The sequence below is a fragment of the Hyaena hyaena genome, unplaced genomic scaffold, assembly GCF_003009895.1.
Source record: "Hyaena hyaena isolate Hyena2069 unplaced genomic scaffold, ASM300989v1 scaffold_38, whole genome shotgun sequence".
In the NCBI taxonomy this organism is placed as follows: Eukaryota; Metazoa; Chordata; class Mammalia; order Carnivora; family Hyaenidae; genus Hyaena; species Hyaena hyaena.
The window spans coordinates 3,774,365-3,793,362 of NW_024080670.1; the positions used below are offsets into that span (position 1 = coordinate 3,774,365).

Here is an 18,998-nt window from a genome sequence, read left to right on the forward strand (position 1 = left end):
TCTCCGTGCAGAGCCCGCTTTGGATCTTCTGCCCCCCCACAGCCCCTCCCCCACTCACACTCCCTCTCTGAAAAAATAAATTTAACTCAAAAAACAAATAATGCAGTGAAGAAATGGGCAAAAGACATGAATAGATGCTTTTCAAAAGAAGACATCCACCCAGATGGCCAACAGACACATGAAAAAATGCTCAGCATCACTCATCATCAGGGAAATACAAATCAAAACCACAATGAGATACCACCTCACACCAGGCATAATGGCTAAAATTAACCCAGGCAACAACAGATGTTGCCGATGATGCAGAGAAAGAGGATCTCTTTTGCACTGCTGGCGGGAGGCAACCTGGTGCAGCCACTCTGGAAGACAATATGGAGGTTCCTTGAAAAGTTAAAAATAGAACTACCCTAAATCCCCAATTGTGCTACTAGGTATTTATCCAAGGGATACAGGTGTGCTGTTTCGAAGGAGCATATGCACCCCAATGTTTATAAAAGCGCTATCAGCGGGGCACCTGGGTGGCTCAGTTGGTTAAGCGCCGACTTCGGCTCAGGGCATGATCTCATGGTTCATGGGTTCGAGCCCCGCGTTGGGCTCTGTGCTGACAGCCAGCTCAGAGCCTGGAGCCTGCTTCGGATTCTGTGTCTCCCTCTCTCTCTGACCCTCCCCTGCTCACGCTGTCTCTTTCTCGCTCTCACAAATAAATTTAAAAAACAAAAAAACAAAACAAAAATAAATAAAAGCGCTATCAGCAATAGCCAAAGTATGGAAAGAGCTCACATGTCCATCGATGGATGGATAAAGAAGATGTGGGATATATATATAATGGAGTATTACTCGGCTATCAAAAAGAATGAAATTTTGCCATTTGCAGCTACGTGGATGGAACTATGTGGACGGTATTATGCTAAACGAAATTATCATATGACTTCACTCATCTGAGGAATTTAAGATGCAAAACAAATGAACATAAGGGAAGGGAACTAAAAATGATGTAAAAACAGGGAGAGGAACAAAACATATCTTAAATACAGAGAACAGACTGAGGGTTGCTGGAAGGGCTGTGGGTGGGGGAGTGGGTTAAATGGGTAAATGGCATTAGGAGGGCACTTGATGAGCACTGGGTGTTATACATAGGGGATGAAACACTGGATTCTACTGGAATCATTATTGCACTAGATGCTAACTAACTTGGATGTAAATTGAAAGAAAGAAAGAAAGAAAGAAAGAGAGAGAGAGAAAGAGAGAGAGAGAAAGAAAGAGAGAAAGAGAGAAAGAAAGAAAGAAATTATTTAGGGGCACCTGGGTGGCTCAGTCGGTTGAGCGTCCGACTTTGGCTCAGGTCACGATCTCACGGTTTGTGGGTTCGAGCCGCACGTCAGGCTCTGTGCTGATAGCTCAGAGCCTGGAGCCTGCTTTGGATTCTGTGTTTCCCTCTCTCTCTGCCCCCCACCCCTCCTGGTCTCGCTCTCTCAAAAATAAATAAATGAAAAAAAATTTTTTTAAGAAATAAAGATTATTTAAATAAAACATAAGATAAAGGGCAATACTCAGCACTGATGAGGACGTTGGAAAGCAAGCATCTCATACTTTGCAAGTATGATTAAAATTGATGTAATCTTTGACAGAACACCTAGCCATTATATTTTAAAAGCCTTAAACACTAACATCCTCTTTGACATACATGTATATGTATTTATTTATATTAAAACATTTTTTAAAAATTTTTAATATTTTGAGAGAGAGAGAGAGATGGAGCATGAGCAGAGAAGGGACAGAGAGAGAGGGAGACACAGAATCTGAAGCAGGCTCCAGGCTCTGAGCTAGCTGTCAGCACAGAGCCTGACACAGGGCTCAAACCCGTGAGCGAGATCATGACCTGAGCCAAAGACAGACGCTCAACCGACTGAGCCACCCAGGCGCCCTTCTATTTTTTTATTTAAAGATTTTATTTTTAAGTAATCTCCATACCTATTGTGAGGCTCACAACCCCTAGGTTAAAAGTCACATGTTTTACATACTGAGCCAGCCAGGCTGCCCTAGGAATGTACTATATCATAATAATCAAGAAGGTATGTGGAACGCCTGGGTGGCTCAGTTGGTTAAGCACTGGACTTCGACTCAGGTCATGATCTTGCGGTTCGTGGGTTCAAGCCCCGCATCGGGCTCTGTGCTGAGAGCTTGGAGCCTGGAGCCTGCTTCAGACTCCGTGTCTCCCTCTCTCTCTGACCCTCCCCTGCTCACACTGTCTCTCAGGAAAAAAAAAAAAAAAAGTATGCAAGGATTTAGACCTTAAAGAGAATTCTCTTTCAGCCCTTCTTTTCCTCTGTGTGATCCTCTATGGACTGACCCTTCCTTACCTTTCCAAAGGGGTGAGAGACTCAGGGAAAAGAGAAAGAGGTGTCCCCTGAGGCTTGTCTATAGCTCAGGCAAAAAGAGGGCCCCACATGGACCAGGAAGTTTTGTGGGGTTTTGGGGGGGAGCCAATTAGTAGCAGGCAGTATGCATTTGCCTAGTGCACACTCTGTGCGTAGTATTTCTCCCTGGAAGGTAGTGCAAAGATGTGTGGTACACCGCATTTACAAACAGACAGTAGTCAGAAGAAAATGCGGGCAGTCATTTCTTTGACATCAGCTTTAGTAACATTTTTTCTCAGGCTAGGGAAACAAAAGCAAAAATAAGACTCTTGGAACTACCCCAAAATAAAAAGCTTTCACAGTAAAAGAAACCATCCACGAAACAAAAAGACAAACTCCGAACGGGAGAAGATATTTGTGAATGATATATCCGGTGAGAGGTTAATATCCAAAATAGATAAAGAACCTATACAACTCCACACCAAAAGCCCCCAAATAATCCACTGAAAAAATGGGCAGAGGACCTTAACAGACATTTTTCCCAAAGAAGGCATATACATAGCCATCACACATGAAAAGATGTTCAATATCACTCCTCGTGGGAAAATGCAAATACAAACCACAGTGAGAGGGGCACCTGGGTGGCTTAGTTGGTTCAGTATCGGATTCTTGATTTTGGCTCAGGTCATGGTCTCACAGTTTAATTCATGAGATCAAACTCCTGTGTAGAGCTCCACACTAACACCACAGAGCCTGCATGGGATTCTCTCTCTCTCTCTCTCTCTCTCTCTCTCTCTCTGTCTCTTTCTCTCTCAAAATAAATGTAAAGAAAAACACAGAAAAAAAAAACCTGCAATGAGATATCATCCTACACCTGTCAGAATGAATAGTATAAAAAAAAATACCCAAGTGTTGATGAAGTGGAGAAAAAGGGACCCTCTCGCACTGTTGATGGAAATGTAAATTGGTGCAGGCACTGTGGAAAACAGTATGGAGGTTCCTCAAAAAAATAAATAAATAAATAAAAATAGGGAGAGCAGGGGCACCTGGGTGGCTCAGTTGGTTAAGAGACCTACTCTTGGTCGCTGCTCAGGTCATGATTTCATGATTCGTGGGTTCGAGTCCTGCATCAGTCTCTGCACTGAGTGGCTACTTAAAACATCTTTTTTTTTTTTTTAATGTTTATTTATTTTTGAGACAGAGAGAGATAGCTCATGAGCCGGGGAGGGGCAGAGAGAGACGAAGACACAGAATCCGAAGCAGCCTCCAAGCTTCCACCTGTCAGCGCAGAGCCAGATGCGGGGCTCTAACTCACCAACAATGAGATCATGACCTGAGCCAAAGTCAGACACCCAACCGACTGAGCCACCCAGGCGCCCCTATCTTTTTTGGTTTTAAACCAGTAGACACTATCTCAAAATGTTAACACTCCCAATTGATTTTCCTTGTTCTATTTTTCAAATTTCAACAACGAATGTGGGCTTTTTTGTTGTTGTTGTTGTTGTTGTTGTTAGTTAGAAACAACCACAGGTCAGGGAGCTAGGTGTCAGCCCCAGCACTGAGCCCCAGCCCTGGCAGCAGCTCACAGCGGAGGAGCGCCCCTGAGTGTAACCCCCCCCCCCCGCCCCGCCACCCCTGGCTTAGGCTCCTGTCTCTCCATTCTCCCAAGGGCCTAATTATCAGTTCTTTCCATCCAGGAGAGTCTCCTCCAGGGCCCTGATGCAACTGCCATAGCCCTGCCCTGGGGAGAAGGAATCTGTTCTCCCCAGTGGGCCTGGATTTTCCTTTCAAGTTATGGGTGGAGCCAGAAGAGAAAATTCTCCTAGGCCTTATCAAGGCTTGACTCCTCTTAGACCCTTTGGCCTGGACCTCACTGGCCCTGCCCCTGGGAGGTTGGAGGGCCTCTGGCCTCACTGAGCGTATTGATTCTGCAGCTGCCTAAACGAGTGGTTCTCGAAGTGTGGTCCCCACGCCAACAGCGTCAACACCACCACGGAACTTGGTAGAGACGCAAATCTTGGACCCCACCCTGGACATAGGGAATCAGAAATTCTCGGGATGCGGCTCAGCAACCTGTGTTTTAACAAGTTCTGCGGGTGACTCAGGTTTACTTTAAAGTTTGAGAACCACTTTTCAGACCATCAAGCTTGGAGGGCAAATCTAGTCATGCCTCTTCATTTTACAGAGGAGGAAACTGAAGGCTTTTAAAGTGAGGAGAGGGACCTGGCTCAAGTGGCAAAGGTGAAACTGGAAGTTAGATGATCTGTTTCCAGAGACACCCCCCCTCCCCCGCTCTGACTCTCTTCTGACCCAGGCAGACCTCCTAAGCCCATCCCGCCTGGACGGTTACCGTGAAGCCAGCAACCATCAGCGCACCATTCCCTCTGTGCCAGGGAGGGAGGGCCCTCACCTGCGTGAGCTAATCAAGCCTCACGACATCCGGTGAGCTCGACACCAGTGTTCACCCCATTTTACAGAGCTGAAAACTGAGGCCAGAGAAAGCTCATTACATTTGTCCAAAGTCATAGGGCTAGAAAGGGCAGGCATAACTCAACCCAATTTTCTAGCCACCCCACCCCACCCCCACCCCCCACCGCAGGGGCCCATGCCATGGCCAGCGGGAGCACACTGAGGTTTGCAGAGACTGCCACCATCAGGGAGGGCTCTTCCCCAACACCTACAATTCAGCTGAGAAACCAGAAAGGAGAGATTAATCTTGAACAGGCAAAACAGTTGGCAAACAGCCAATGCTCCAAGGCTAACTGCCATTTACTCACAGGAAAGCCTCTTGTCTCTTGGTTTGCAAACAATTGTACCAACCTTGGGGGGTGGGGCAGAGCAGTTTAGAAGCAGTCCACCAGGAGGGAGCAGAACCGGTTCCTGCCCCCTGGCCCTCATTCCTGCTTTCTCCCTCTCTCCTGCCTCCTCCAAGCAGCAGGTATGCCTCAGGGCAAAACTTCCCAACATTTCACAGTGGGGCGCACAGAGAAAACCAAAATATTCATACAGCATCTGAGTAATGCAAAGGGTATTGGGAGGTATTTGGAAGCCTTGATGAGAATTTCATAACACATGCTTCATAATATGTTGGAATTAGGAACCATTATGTAGGAGCCCCTGGGTGGCTCAGCCGGTTAAGCGTCTGACTTCCACTCAGGTCATGGTCTCTTGGTTCGTGGGTTCAAGCCCCAAGTTGGGCTCTGCGCTGACAGTGAGGAGCCTGCTTTGGATCCTCTGCTCGCTCCTGGCTCCTGCCCAGCTTGCACCCTCTCTCTCAAAAATAAATAGACGTTGGAAGAAAGAAAGAAAGAAAGAAAGAAAGAAAGAAAGAAAGAAAGAAAGAAAGACCATAATGTAACTTATTAGCGAAGGCATTAAAGCTCAGTTTCATATGAAACTTCCAAATAAAATGTTTATACTGGTTAAAAGCAGACACACGAGGCCGCATAATGTATGATTCCACCCAAACGATGAAAAGGCACAAACATAGAGATAGGAATCAAACCCGTGGTTTCCAGGGGCTGGAGTAGGGAGGAGGGTACTGACCAGACGGGGGAATTAGTGGGGAGATGTATATATTCCACATCTCCATTGTCATGGTGGTGACAGGACTGCTTACATTTGTAAAAGATCAAAGTCAACTTTTTTAAAGTTTATTTATTAAAAAATGTTTTTTAGGGGCGCCTGGGTGGCTTAGTCGGTTAAGCGTCCGACTTTCGCTTAGGTCATGATCTCACGGTTCGTGGGTTCGAGCCCCGCGTCGGGCTCTGTGCTGACTGCCAGCTCAGAGCCTGGAGCCTGTTTCAGTCTGTGACTCCCTCTCTCTCTGACCCTCCCCTGCTCACGCTGTCTCTCTCTATCTCCTAGAAATAAATTAAAAAAAAAAAATTTAAAAAATGTTTTTTAACATTCATTCATTTTTGAGAGACAGAGACAGAGTATGAGTGGGGGAGGGGCAGAGAGAGAGGGAGACACAGAATCTGAAGCAGGCACCAGGCTCTGAGCTGGCTGTCAGCACAGAGCCCGACGCGGGGCTCGAACCCACGAACCATGAGATCATGACCTGAGCCAAAGTTGGACACTTAACCAACTGAGCCACCCAGGTGCCCCTATTTATTTATTTTTGAGAGAGGGGACAGGAGGGGGAGAGAGACGGAGAAAATCCCAAGAAGGCTAAGCGCTGCCAGTGGGGAGTCCAACGCAGGGCTTAAGCCCACAAGCCCTTGAGATCATGACCGGAGCTGAAGTCAGACGCTTAACCGACTGAATCACGCAGGCGCCCCTCATCAGCATCAATTTTACTGTGTGTCAATTTAGCGGGAGTTCCCAGAGCTGTCAGCTGCTCAGAATCACCTGGGATGGTTTTGTTCAGAAAGTCAAGCCTCACCCACAGCCAACAGAATCAGACGGAACCGGTGGGGGAAACAGGGAGGGGGAGAAGTCAGTAATCTGCATCTTAACAAGCTTCCCAGGTAACCAGCGAGGGAGGGGCAAGGGGTGTGTGTGTGTGTGTGTGTGTGTGTGTGTGTGTGTGTGTGTGTGTGTGTTCTCAGACCATACTTGATGTCTCCTTTCTCGTTTTGCTCTATAGCACCTGCCACTCTCTAATATTTACTCGTTTAGTTTTGTCTACCTCCCTCCTAGAATGTCAGCTGCACCAGGTCCGAGATTTTTTGGTTACTTTTATTCACTGATGTATCCCTAATGCCTAAACCTGGCCCATAAGAGGGGCTCTACAAATAATTGTTTTAATGAGCGAAGGGGACACCTGAAGCCTGGAGGGGAAAAGTGACTTGCTCAAGGTCATAGCCATCTGAAATCAATGCCTTTCACTCTTGGAACAAACAAAGCACCAATCCTATAGCTTTAATCCAAAGTCCTTCTCACAGACATGCCAGGTCCTGGGACCAGAGCCAGGCCAGCTGGACCTCATCCCCAGGGGAGGACCAAGGAATAGCCTGGGCTCAGGGGGTGCCTGTCCGACTCTGCCAGGACGCTGGTGCTTCCACAACCAAGTCAAGGAGCTGCCAGGGGAGAGAGGCTCCCCTGAAGAAGGAGGCCTAGGCATGCCAGTGCCACAGTCTTGTACTGGTGGAGGCCAAGGCAGCCATGGCCAAGGCAAGGAGCCACTGCTCGACCCCCTCCAGCTGGGGACAGTTGCTGGGGACAGTTGCTGGGTCCAGAAGGCTGACCCTATGGAGGGCGGGTGGAGAGGGAGGAAGGCCAGCGGTCCCCAAGCAGAAGGGCAGAAGAGGCGGAGCTGCTGTGGGCAGCCCAGCAGCACAAGGGGGTGATTCCAAGTGCCCCAGGCTCCTTTCCCCATTGCTGGCCCCGCACCAGCAGAGGGCGACCCTGGCCCACAGGGTCCATGTTCTTGCTTACTTTCGCCCTCTGGCGGCCACACTGGTTAGGGCCAGAGGGGAGTCCCGGATCTCCACCTGTAGGTGGGCCGGTCGGGGTTGCACAAGTGAAGATTCAAGGGGACCAGGTCTGGGTGCCCCCTGACCATCAGGGTGAGGCTAGTGATGCACATGATGGTCCCAGTGGGTGAGCATTCACTGTGGGCCAGACCAGGCCATTCTGTACCCACCCAGCCATGACCCTTCTCTTCCATGTCCATTTCACCACCAGGCGACTGAGACCCAGAGAGGGATGGTATCCACGCAAGATCACCTAGCAAGGAGATGGCCGTGCCCGGTCAGCCTGACGCCTCCTCCAGGCTGCCATCCCCTCTCTGTTTCTCCAACTGCTTATCCACAAACTGGGAACCCTTCCCTCCCAGACCTCTGTGACACACAAAGAGGCTCATCCAGGAGATAAATATATAAAGTGCAAATATCAGCTGGCTTTTATTGAGGGCCTACTATGTGCTGAGGGAAGCTACTATGTACTTCCCACTGGCTAGGGGAGAGGGCGGGCCCAGGCAGGTGAGACCCAGGTGTCGAGAGCGGGAAAGGGGCTGAGGTGGAGGTAGAAGATGGCAGAGGGGCCCCAGCAGCGGGTCTGCAGGGAGGGCAGGGCTCCTGGTGTCTGCCCAGCTTGGAACTGAAGGCTGGTGAGCCCCCCTTCTTCCCTCCCCCCAGGGCCCTGAGTCAGGAGGGTGACAGGGCCTGGGAGCCCTGCCCTTTGGCCATGTGACCTTCAGGGAAGGGGGTCCCATCTGAGTGGTTTCTCCCCATGTAAGGTGGGGCCAGAGGGCAGAGCGGCCACGCCTCAGGTGACAGTCGGGTCTCTGTGGGGTCTGTGGGTCCTGGTGGCGGCCCCTGCCAGCGATCTCCAGGTCGGCCTCCTCCTGAGCTCCTCCGGAGTCATGGCCTGGACCTGGTGGGACAGAAGAGGCGAGGAGAGAGAAAGAGAGGGAACTGGAGTGGCATATCCAGAGGCAGAGGCAGGAAAAGACACAGAGGAGGTCTGAGAGACAGATAGGCCGAGAGAGAAAGCTGGAGGTGGACAGAGAAAAGCAGGGAGCCACAGACACACAGAGGCGGGGGCAGAGCCCTTGTGAGGGAGGGGGGAGGCAGGCTGAGAAGGGGAAACAGAGACCCAGACACACTCAGCCCAGGAGGGGAGAGAACTCGGAGGCGCGCGCCCCGCCCCCGCCGCCGCCCGCAGGAGGCGCTTCCCAGCCCCGCCCTCACCTAGAGCTCATCCCGGGGGCGGGGGTGGAGGCTGTGCCCGCTGCTGCCGGCCAGGTCCACGCGGGGGCCACGCAGGGTCTTGTGAGAGCCACTCCAGCTGACGATGCGGCCGCTGTCGTCGTCCCAGGGCGAGGATGTCTCCGTGTCGCTGAGCCACTCCGCGTCCCCTGCGTAGTGGGTGGGGGCAGCGAGCAGGGGCCGCGCAGAGAAGGCGCGCAGGTCCCGCGGCCAGAAGTGCGCCTTGTACTGCTCACTGTGGGGCGGGGGGAAGGCTCAGGAGGCCTGGCGCCGGGCACCTCACCTGCCCGAAGCACCTCACTGCCCTCCCCCCTCAAGACCTCACGACCAACTCAGAGAAGCAGGGTTTCTATCATCTCCATTTCCCAGACGGGGGAAACCGAGGCTCGGCGCAGGGAAGTGGCTTGACTATAAACCACATGGGCAGCACAGAGTTTACACCTAGGTTGGTCTGACTCCAGAGCGAGGCTGGGCTACTCCATGGTGGCCTCGAAGAAGTGACTCAGCCTCACCAGCCCCCGTCTCCCCAGCTGCCCAGCAGGGGGACTTAAGACTTGCAGACGGGGGCTCCCGGGAGGAGAGGACCCTGCCCTGCCTGCCCCCCCCCCCCGACTCACTTGGGGTGCTGGTCAAACATGATGGGTAGGAACTCGTCCACGGGCAGCATTCGGCGCAGGGGCTGGGAGGCCAGCAGCTTGCGAGCACCCGCCAGGCTCAAGACATACGCCAGCGTCCAGTAGGAGTAGCCGGCCACCACCAGGTGCGGCACCCCCTCCACGGCTGCCTCTTCCTCCGGGTTCACCTGCTTCCGGCCCAGGTAGCTATGGGTGACATCGAGGGTCCCGGGAGTCACTGTGGGTCCTAGGGTGTCAGAGGACCCCTTCCCCAATCGCACCCCACAGGCCAGGCTCTCGCAGAGCCCCCGAGGCCGCCCCTCTTCCCGGCCCCTGGAGGCGCAGGCTGCCTACATCAGGTCCCACGGCAGTTCCTCTGCCTCCACCTCCTCCATCAGCCGCTCCAGTCGCCCCCTGAAGTTGCTCTCAAAGCGCACATCGTCCTCAAACACTAGGACCTGGGCCAGGCCCCTGGCAACCACCTGTGGTGCGGGGGAAGGGGACACAACACAGGGGATGGCTCTTTAGATTCAGGCTGTCCCCTTCCCTGCCTGTGACAGACTCTTTCTGGCCTCGGTTATATGCCAAAGGCTCAGCCCTGGCCAGGTCACTCAGCTGCTCCAAAGCCCGCTGGGGCTCCCACCGCCTGGGGACTGAAATCCCAACATCTGGCTCTGGCATTCAAGGCCCTCCAGGCCCCCTCCCCCCCAGGTCTAGCTCGCCAAGTAGAATCGTGATGGCCATGGTAACCTCTGCTGTATTCACAGAGCGCTGCCATAGCCCGGGGGCCACGAACTACTGCTCATCCGGGGACCCTCAAGAGGCAGGACGCACGATGTCCCTGTACTGTAATAAGGAGACGGAGACACGGGAAGGTATGAGCACTTGTCCAAGCACACAGCCTACAGCAGAACCGGGACCTGAACCTGCATCTATTGGACTCCAGGCTCAGCTCCTCACTGGGCCTTCTGAACTTCCCCAAAGGAAGACCCTAGACCCCACGATCCCTAAGAAAAAGTACTTTTTCTTTCTGGAAACATGAAAAAAAAATGAAATCGGCACAGTAAACGGTGAAATGGAATTCATCCTTCAGTCTGTTCAGAGACAGTAGGAAACAAAGAGAACTATGAGCTCACATGCATATATTTTGGCTGCGGTAGAAAATAAAAACAAGAAGCCGGCCTGGGTGGTGCCTGGAGGGCGCGCCTGCCCCTTGCAGGGCCAGGCCCCTCGTCCCTCCTCAGGGACCAGGCAGCAACCTCTCACCCGCACCCATACCCGCAGCCCTAAGCCGAGGCCTCCTGGCCAAGTCCCAGGCCTTTCTTCTTCCCACTTCTGAACATACAGTTCTTCCTGCCTCAGGGCCTTTGCTCTACTGTTTACTTCTGCCCAGAACGCTCTTCTCACTGCCCTTCAATGCCACTTGACCCACCAGGCCAGGAATCCAGGCCAGTCCACACTCTAGGACAAGCCTGTACATCTACCCTCCATGGCAAGCTTGGTTTCTGTGCCCTCCTCTGGTCCCGGAGCCCCGAGAGAACCAGAAGGGCCTTTTATTGGTTTGTCTCTATATTCTCAGAGCAGAAGATCTCCTAGCACAGAGTACGTGCTCAACAGAGGCTACAGAATGAATAAGGCACAGGGATGAACACAGTTTAAAGCTACAGGCCAGGTCTTGGGGTGCCTGGGTGGCTCTGTCAGTTAAGCGTCTGACTTCGGCTCAGGTCATGATCTCACAGTTCATGGGTTCGAGCCCCACGTCAGGCTCTGTGCTGACAGCTCAGAGCCTGGAGCCTGTTTCAGAGTCTGTGTCTCCCTCTCTCTCTGACCCTCCCCCACTCACACTGTCTCTCTCTCTCTCTCAGAAATAAATAAAAAACACTAAAAAATTAAAAATAAATTAATTAAAAAAATATATATATAAAAACAAAAAAGCTGCTGGCCAGGTCTTTTTTAATATATTCATTCACCCATAGGTCCCTTGAAGGCTGAGCACAGAGCAGTGAATAGGGTGGCCCCGCTCTGCCTGTGGGGGTGTGGGCCAAAGGGGGTTCCTCACCTCCTCCCAGATGGAGTAGTGGCTGAGGAAGCAGCCCACCTCGCCCTTGGTCAGCGTGCGACCCGAGTAGGGGTCCTGGTAGCTGGGGAGCAGGTCCACGCCGAGGCTCCTCATGATACTGCCGTTGAGTGTCCTGAGGGAAATGAGGGTCATGGGGTGAGGGGTGCCTGCCAGGGACCCATCCAGGGGCGCTGGCCTGTGCCTGTGGGGGGCAGTCACACTGGAGTTTAGTTTGAAGGAGGTGTCAGCCTTGTGACCGCTTCATGGGGCCTGAAGCTATCAGCGGATGTTCCCCAGAATCAATGGGGGGAACACAGTATCGGCCTCTTGGGCAGAAGCCCAGGGAAAAGATGGGACATCCCAGCGTCTGAAGGGCGGGGGGCATGAGTGGCAAACAGCAGTGGGCGAGTGCAGCCACGTGACCTCTGGTTTCCCAGGGCAACATGACAGGCCCGCTCCCACCCCCACCCATCATGGACCCTTGGAAAAAAATAAGCCTGATGATAATATCTGGAGTACTTACTATGTGTCAGGCCCTGCGCTAAATCCTCGCTGAGCCCTTGTAAATCCTAAGAGGGAGACACAATTGTCTGCCATTCACACGGCAGGGCTGAGGGGTGGCGGTCATGAGCCAGAGATCGCCCAGCTGGCACGCGGCAGAGCTGGAGCGCAAGCCCGGGGGCTCCAGATTCTGGGCCTTAACCACTCACTCTCCTGCCTCCGTAGGCTGAAGGAAGTCATCCTGTCCTATTTGGATTCTCCAAGACGCAATTACTCAGGCCCTGTTTGAGTACCTCCTGGAACAGCAAACTCCCTCCATCCATTTGTCTGCTCTTGCCATTCCTAGGGAGCTCCGAAGGACCACCCCCGCCCTCCGCCGCCCAGGGCCCCACCCCAGGGAGCCTCACCGGCCGTCCACAGCATCCACCACCCGCCCAGATATTTCCATCTCCCAGAGCGAGCTGAGCATGCGTTCACGGCGGTCGGGCCGGCGGGCCAGGCTGATGACAAACACCTGGAGGAGGCAGGGAAGGTGGGTGCAGGGTCGGGCGTGGGTGCAGAGGGAGGGGCGGGCCCACCCGCCTCCTCACCCCCATCCTGTGGGCTGAGGGAACCTACCTCACCAAACCCCATCTTGCTGGGTCTCTTTGGTGGCCGGGACACGTGAGCGGAGGCCCACATAGGGGGCCCGTCCACTGCAGAGGAAAGCACCCCCAGTCGTGAAGAGCCAGCAGGGACCCTGGAGTCTCAGCCCCGCCCCCACCTCATTTTTGCCCCCTCGGCAGAACACCCAGCAAAAAGAGCCCTGGGGGATCACATTGTAGAGATGGGGACGCTGAGGCCCAGCGGGGGAAAGGACTTGCCCAGAGACAAGGAATGAGTTAGAGGTAAGGCTGCGACCCCGAGCCCACTGCCCGGCCAGGCTCAGGGCCTGGGAGAAGGGGCGCAGGGGGCAGCGGGGAGCAGCGGCAGCAGGCTAGGGCCCCGCCTCCCGGCCCTCACCTAGCGCCTCCGAGATCAGGTGGATGAAGTTGACTCTCTCGTCCTCTAGCCCCTGGTGGGATTTCACGGGCACGTTCATGTACCCGTAACGGTGCTCGTTGCACACATGGACCGCGACTCCTGTGGAGAGAGGCCGAGTGGGTGCTGGAGTGGGGGGGGCAGGGCCCTCAGACCCCAAAGCACGTGTCCCCTCGGGGACTCAGTGTCCCAACCATGGGGCTGGAGGGAGAAAGGGCTTTACTCAAACAGTATCTAAGGGGCCTTTCTGCTGAGATGGTTTGTTCATTCCACAGATGTGTCTAGGGCACCGGCCGGGTGCTGGGCGTTGGTGGTGAGCATCACGGGGAGGGAGAAGCAATCCCATGCCCAGCAGGGAGCACAGAGCCTGGTCCAGAGCAGGGACTCAGTAGCTGGGTGCCTGGATGATACCGACGAAACCCGATTCACAAAATTCTTTCAAGCGGTTGTCCCTCGAAGCAGTGGTGGCCTTGAAAACTGAACACTTCGGCTTCTTCCCATCGATTCTCCATGGCTCTGTTTTTCTTTCGCTCACCTTTTGCACTTGGTAAGATCTCTTGGCTGGCCTGTCTGCAGCAGACTCCGCCAACACCTCTTGCACGAAAAAGCCAGCTACCACACTTTCCCCTCTGGAAACTCTTTGCACACCCCTTGCTCACACGCGGCATTTCTGGATTAGATGGCCACTTCTCATTCTCCCTGAATTAGTCTCTTCTCAAGATTCTCTTTCCAACGCTGGTGTCTCTGTCTCACCCTCCTTTCTGACTCTTCCTCAGGACTGGATTTAGCCCAGCTCCGCCCAAACACTCTCCAGTAATTTCCAACTTAAAAATAACGCCAACACCAGAGTGTTCTTTTCAGTGTGTGAAATCAATCACTTGATCCTCTGATGGCTGCCCAGTGTTTTCAGGTTAAAGACCAGAGGCTTGCAGGTCAGGTCCATATAGGCTGGCCCCTGCCTACCTTTAGTGCCTCCACCCGTACTGTGTCTCCCTCACTTATTCGGCTCCTGTCACCTGCCTTCTTACGTTCCCTGCTACCACAGGGCCTTTGCACTTGCTGGTCCCATTGCCTGAAATGCTCTTTCTTGCTCTTGTTGATGCTTTCCCATACCTTAGATCTCAGCCTCAAAGTTCATACTTTCCAGGAAGCCTTCCCTGACCAGATCTATTCTGGTCTAAGCTTCCTGAGCACCTAGAATCAGGACACATTCCTTCTGTCATGGCTGTGATTGAACATTAGTCTGTGAGATCCTTGGGCCGACTGGACCGGAGGTTCCAAGAGGGCAGAGACTGCCTGAGTTTACTCACCACTGTCTCCCCAGTGCCTGGCACATGGTGGGTGCTCCACAAACATCTGCCTAATGAAAGAATACGTGAAAGTGGCACGTTGGGAAGCCAGAAGAAGGACATCTAGCCTACTGGGACAACAGGCTCAAGAAAGGCTACGACCTGGACAAACAAGAGTTTAACAGGACGAACTGGAGACTGGAGGAGGGTGTGCAAAGCAGAGGGAACAGCGTGTGCAAAGGCCTAGAGGCTTCCAGGAATGCTCACGGAGAACGGGTCCTCACCAGCTTCCTGGCAGGCATGGGCGAAGACGATGATATCGTCGAAGGGCCAGGTATAGTTGGGGTGAGGGGGGTAGAAGGCGAGTTGGGCCGCCCCCTCGGCCTGCAAGGACACCAGGAAGGTGGAATGGACCATGGGGACACGGAAGCAGCCCCGGCGCTGGCGGTTCTTGGTGGGGAAGTAGTCGGCTGTTCGGCGGTAGTAGCCCTGGGGAAAGGGGTTGCTCTGAGCTGTGATGGAGCCCCGCTGTGGCCCACAGACCCCAAGGCCTTCATCCCCAGCCTTACCTGGGGGGTGATCCCACACCAGAAATTGGAGTAGTAGGTCTGCGAGTCCAGCATTGGGGCCACCACGGGCAGCCCCTGCTCTATCAGAAGTCTCAGCGTCTGGTTGTTGGTCAGAATGTTGTCTGTATCTGCGAACTTTGGGGAGGCGGCCGTCTCAGGTCCCAGCCTTATCTAGGCTGTACCCCCAGGGATTCACTGAGAGGGGCAGTCTCTAGATTGCCAACGACCCCGCGTGTCTCCTGGGGTCCAGTGGGTTCCGTTAGAAAGTTCTAACCTATAAACCAGTAGGTCTGTGTCTGGACCAAGGATCTAGTCTGGAGCACTGGCTCATGGATTGGGCCCAGAGATTAAACCTGAGTTGCTGATCTAAGAACCTTATTTTAACATTTTTAATGTTTATTTATATTTTTGAGAGAGATGGGGGCTCCCGGGTGGCCCAGTCGGTTACGCATCGGACTCTTTGTTTTGGCTCAGGTCACGATCTCACGGTTTTATGGGTTCAAGCCTCACATCAGGCTCTGTGCTGGCGGCATGGAGCCTGCTTGGGATTCTTGCTCTCCCTCTCTATCTGCCCCTCACCCACTCACACTATCTCTCTCTCCAAAATAAATCAATACATTTTTAATTTTTAATTTTTTTTTTTCTGAGAGAGAGAGAGTGTGTGAGCAGGGGAGGGTCAGAGAGAGAGGGAGACACAGAATCCGAAGCAGGCTCCAGGCTCCTAGCTAGCTGTCAGCACAGAGCCCAACGTGGGGCTCGAACCCACGAACCATGAGATCATGACCTGAGCTGAAGTCGGACGCTCAACTGACTGAGCCACCCAGGTGCCCCTAATAAATTTTTAAAATTATATTTTTGAGTGAGAAAGAGCACGAGTGGGGGTGGGGGGACAGAGAGAGAGGGAAACATAGAATCTGAAGCAGGCTCCAGGCTCTGAGCTGTCAGCACAGAACCTGATGTGGGGCTAGAACACATGAGCAGTGAGATCATGACCTGAGCCGAAGATGGAAGCTTAACCGACTGAGCTCCCCACACCCCCAATGAGAACTTTATTTTAGGTCTGACTTAGGGAATAGAACCAAAGACCTACTCTGAGTTCTAGTCCAGGGAACCAGGCTCAGTTTATACTCTGGGCTCTGGCCTAGGGATCTAGGCTCAGTATATACCCTGCAATCTGTCTCAGGGATCCAGACTTAGTAGCTAGTGTGAACTCAAACACGGGGATCCAAGCTCAATATCTGGTCTGGGTTCTGAGCCAGGTTGCTAGCTAAAGGATCTGGCCTACATGCTGTCATGTCACAGCAAGATTTCTATCAGGGGCAGATACCACCGCCTGCGGGAAACTCCATCCTGGCCAGGCTTTCTTACCAGGATGTAGTCAGCCCCCCAGTCCCTGGCAAAGGTCAGGGCTTCCTGTTTCAACTCCATCAGAAACTGGTGCCTTTCTTTGGTCCAGTGCTTGGGACCCTCTTCATCTGGGTAGGACCTGAGAGGGTAAAGAGATGAGATGGTCCCATGGGGCAGGTGCGTGTGGCCCTCCTCTCTGCAGAGCAGTGGACAGAGCCCTGGCCTGGAGGCTGTCCTTGGGGCCGTCCCTTTTCCTCTCTAGGTTACAGCCATTGCCCATCTTCCCAAGCACCTTTCCCCCCAGATCACCACCTGGGCTCCCCCTCAGGCCTCCAGACCACGGCCGCATAGTCGTCACCCACGGCGGCCAGCCACTCCTGCAGCATCCCTGTGGTGTTGTCCGTGTTGTGGTCTGTGGCACACCTGGGGACACAGAAGCAGGGTGAGGGGGCACAGCCACAGAAGAGCCAAACCCCAAGGCAACCTTGACCCCTGGAGCACCGACATCTGTGAGGCTAGACTCTTGGGTGCTACGGGGGAAGGAGGTGTGCTACAGAGCAAGGCAAGGGGCGCCTGGGTGGCTCAGTCGGATAAGCCTCTGACTTCAGCTCAGGTCACGATCTCACGGTTCATGGGTTCGAGCCCAGCGTCGGGCTCTGTGCTGACAGCTCGGAGCCTGGAGCCTACTTCAGATTCTGTGTCTCCCTCTCTCTCTGCCCCTCCCCTGCTCACACTGTCTCTCTCTCTCTCTCTCTCTCAGAAATAAATAAAACATTAAAAAAAATTTTTTAGAGTAAGGCAAGCAGCCAGGTCCCAGTCACAGGCCTGTGACCCACTGTGTGGCCTCAGGCAAGTCCCATCCGTCCCTGGGCTTCACTTTCCCCGTCTGTAACAACTATAAGCTGTCCTGCCTGGCTCACAGGCTGCGACAACAGGACACAAATGCATTTGAAAGGCAAAGTACCTCAGTTTTGAGGAACACACCGGCCACATGTCCCTGATACCTTCCTTCCGTGCCGGGAGACCGCAGGTCAGTCCCTTCCCCTCTCAGGGCGGGACAGAAGGGCTGCTCTCTCCCCTGCCCGAAAGCTGTAACGAGGACCAAGCGCTACTCAAACACCCCTGAGAAGGGCTGACGGGACCGAGCTCCGTCACCACGGAGCATAACCTCTGCGGGAGAGAGTCTGGAGACAGAGGAGGGCACCGACGGCTAAGCCACGAGCCAAGGTTTTAGGTGATCCTGCCCCTTTAAGCCAGATCCCCAGAAGTGAGGACTAGCTTCGTGTCATGTCTTGGCGGGGTGGGAACTGACTAACTCCCAAACTGTGGTAATTGTGGGCGGCCTCCCCAGGCCACGGCTCCACCCCAAGCCCAACTTTGGTGTGTCCTGGGGGGCAGTTTGTCATTTCTCTCAGTTTATCCCCAACCTCAGCTGGCGACTCCTCCCTGTTCTGGCTTCCACAGACTGTGGCCTCTGATCCCAGTACCCTGTGGGGACGCCTGGGGGAGAGATTCTAGAGAAGGGGCTCTGCCCTCGGATGGCAAGACCCACGCCCTCCACGGAGAGGCTGGAGCCAGCCCAGGGAAGGATCAGGTCTGACCCCTCTGCAGAGCAGCGGGGAGCCAGACTGCCAGCCCCCTCACCTGCTCCCCAGGATCCCCGGTCCCGCTGATCTCTGCCACGTGGGGACCCAGGGAAGGCCAGCTGTTCCTGTCTGCTCCACTCCAGGTCAAGCCAATCACAGGGCTCAGGGGGCTGGAGTTTGGGCTCTGAAGCTAGGGCGAGAGAACCCAACTTAAACCCAGAGGAGGTCCCCACTGGAGGAGTAGGGGCCGGGGTGAGTGTTCCGGGGTCACCCTAAGTCCTTAGAGGTCACTCCGCAGGGCCAAGGGGATAGGGGGTTCCGTCCCGGGGCTCAGGACTGCGGAGGGCCTGTCGGCCAGGGGAGGGGCCTGTCTGGGTGGTGTCTGGACGGAGCAGACGGGCCCATCTGGGGTGGAAGCTGTCCGTGGGACCCGGGGGTTCACGCCCAGAGGGTGCCAATGCCCGCCGGTCTCTCTCACCAGAGGGCCAGTCTGGCCCGCGGGTAGTCCAGCCGCTCCAGCGCGCCCAGGTAGTGGGGCAGTGAGTGCTCGGCATTGCGGGCCAGGATGGTGAGGACCACGGCGGGCAGTGGAGGCTCCGCGACTCCCGCAGCCGGCGGCCTCGGCCCCAGCAGGAGCAGCAGCTGGAGCAGCGGGGCGGCGGGGGCGGCGCGCATGGCGGGCGCTCTGGCGGCGGCGGCGGCCGCGGGGGCTCTGGCCCGGCCGAGGGGAGTGGGCGGGGCGGCCGGGCCGGGGCGGGGCGTGGGGGCGGGGCGGGGCCGAGGCGGCCGGAGAAGGGGGGCGTACCCCCAAAGAGTGGGCTCCCCCTCCCACCCGCTACGCGCCGATTCTCAAGTGTCCTCTCCTCCGCCAGGGGCAGCGAAGGGCCAGGGCCCGGAGACCCGCCCCACGCGCGACCCAGGAGCAGCGCCCTCCCGGCTGGGCGCCGGCGGGGGGAAGGGAGCAGAGGGGAGGGTCCCGGGGGACGGCATCCGAGCCGCC

General features: G+C 54.6%; 1 protein-coding gene across 3 annotated transcripts; it reads right to left on the minus strand.

Annotated features, from left to right (window-relative positions):
* Nucleotides 1-8,174: 8,174 nt before the first annotated feature.
* Nucleotides 8,175-18,692, minus strand: CERCAM (cerebral endothelial cell adhesion molecule). Of its 3 annotated transcripts, none has more exons than XM_039229742.1 (14): nucleotides 18,477-18,542; nucleotides 18,057-18,188; nucleotides 16,725-16,835; nucleotides 16,434-16,551; nucleotides 15,066-15,200; nucleotides 14,781-14,985; nucleotides 13,190-13,309; nucleotides 12,806-12,882; nucleotides 12,595-12,701; nucleotides 11,687-11,819; nucleotides 9,982-10,109; nucleotides 9,631-9,834; nucleotides 8,996-9,248; nucleotides 8,175-8,678 (listed from the first exon to the last, which is right to left on the minus strand). In XM_039229742.1, the coding sequence occupies exons 3-13, from the start codon at nucleotides 16,796-16,798 to the stop codon at nucleotides 8,996-8,998; spliced, it is 1,554 nt and encodes a 517-aa protein (XP_039085673.1). In that variant the 5' UTR covers nucleotides 16,799-16,835; nucleotides 18,057-18,188; nucleotides 18,477-18,542; the 3' UTR covers nucleotides 8,175-8,678. The 3 variants fall into 3 exon arrangements, with proteins under 3 accessions (XP_039085673.1, XP_039085674.1, XP_039085672.1); XM_039229743.1 differs by having other exon boundaries at nucleotides 18,057-18,088; nucleotides 18,477-18,493; XM_039229741.1 differs by lacking the exon at nucleotides 18,057-18,188 and having other exon boundaries at nucleotides 18,477-18,692.
* Between the last annotated feature and the right edge of the window lie 306 nt (nucleotides 18,693-18,998).

Coding starts and splice junctions, on each gene's coding strand:
- CERCAM (XM_039229741.1), bottom strand. CDS start 18,673: ATGCGCGCCGCCCCCGCCGCCCCGCTGCTCCAGCTGCTGCTCCTGCTG. Junction 14,986..15,065: donor GGTGTGGGATCACCCCCCAG/GTAAGGCTGGGG, acceptor CCCTTTCCCCAG/GGCTACTACCGCCGAACAGC. Junction 12,702..12,805: donor GCAAGATGGGGTTTGGTGAG/GTAGGTTCCCTC, acceptor TGCCTCCTCCAG/GTGTTTGTCATCAGCCTGGC.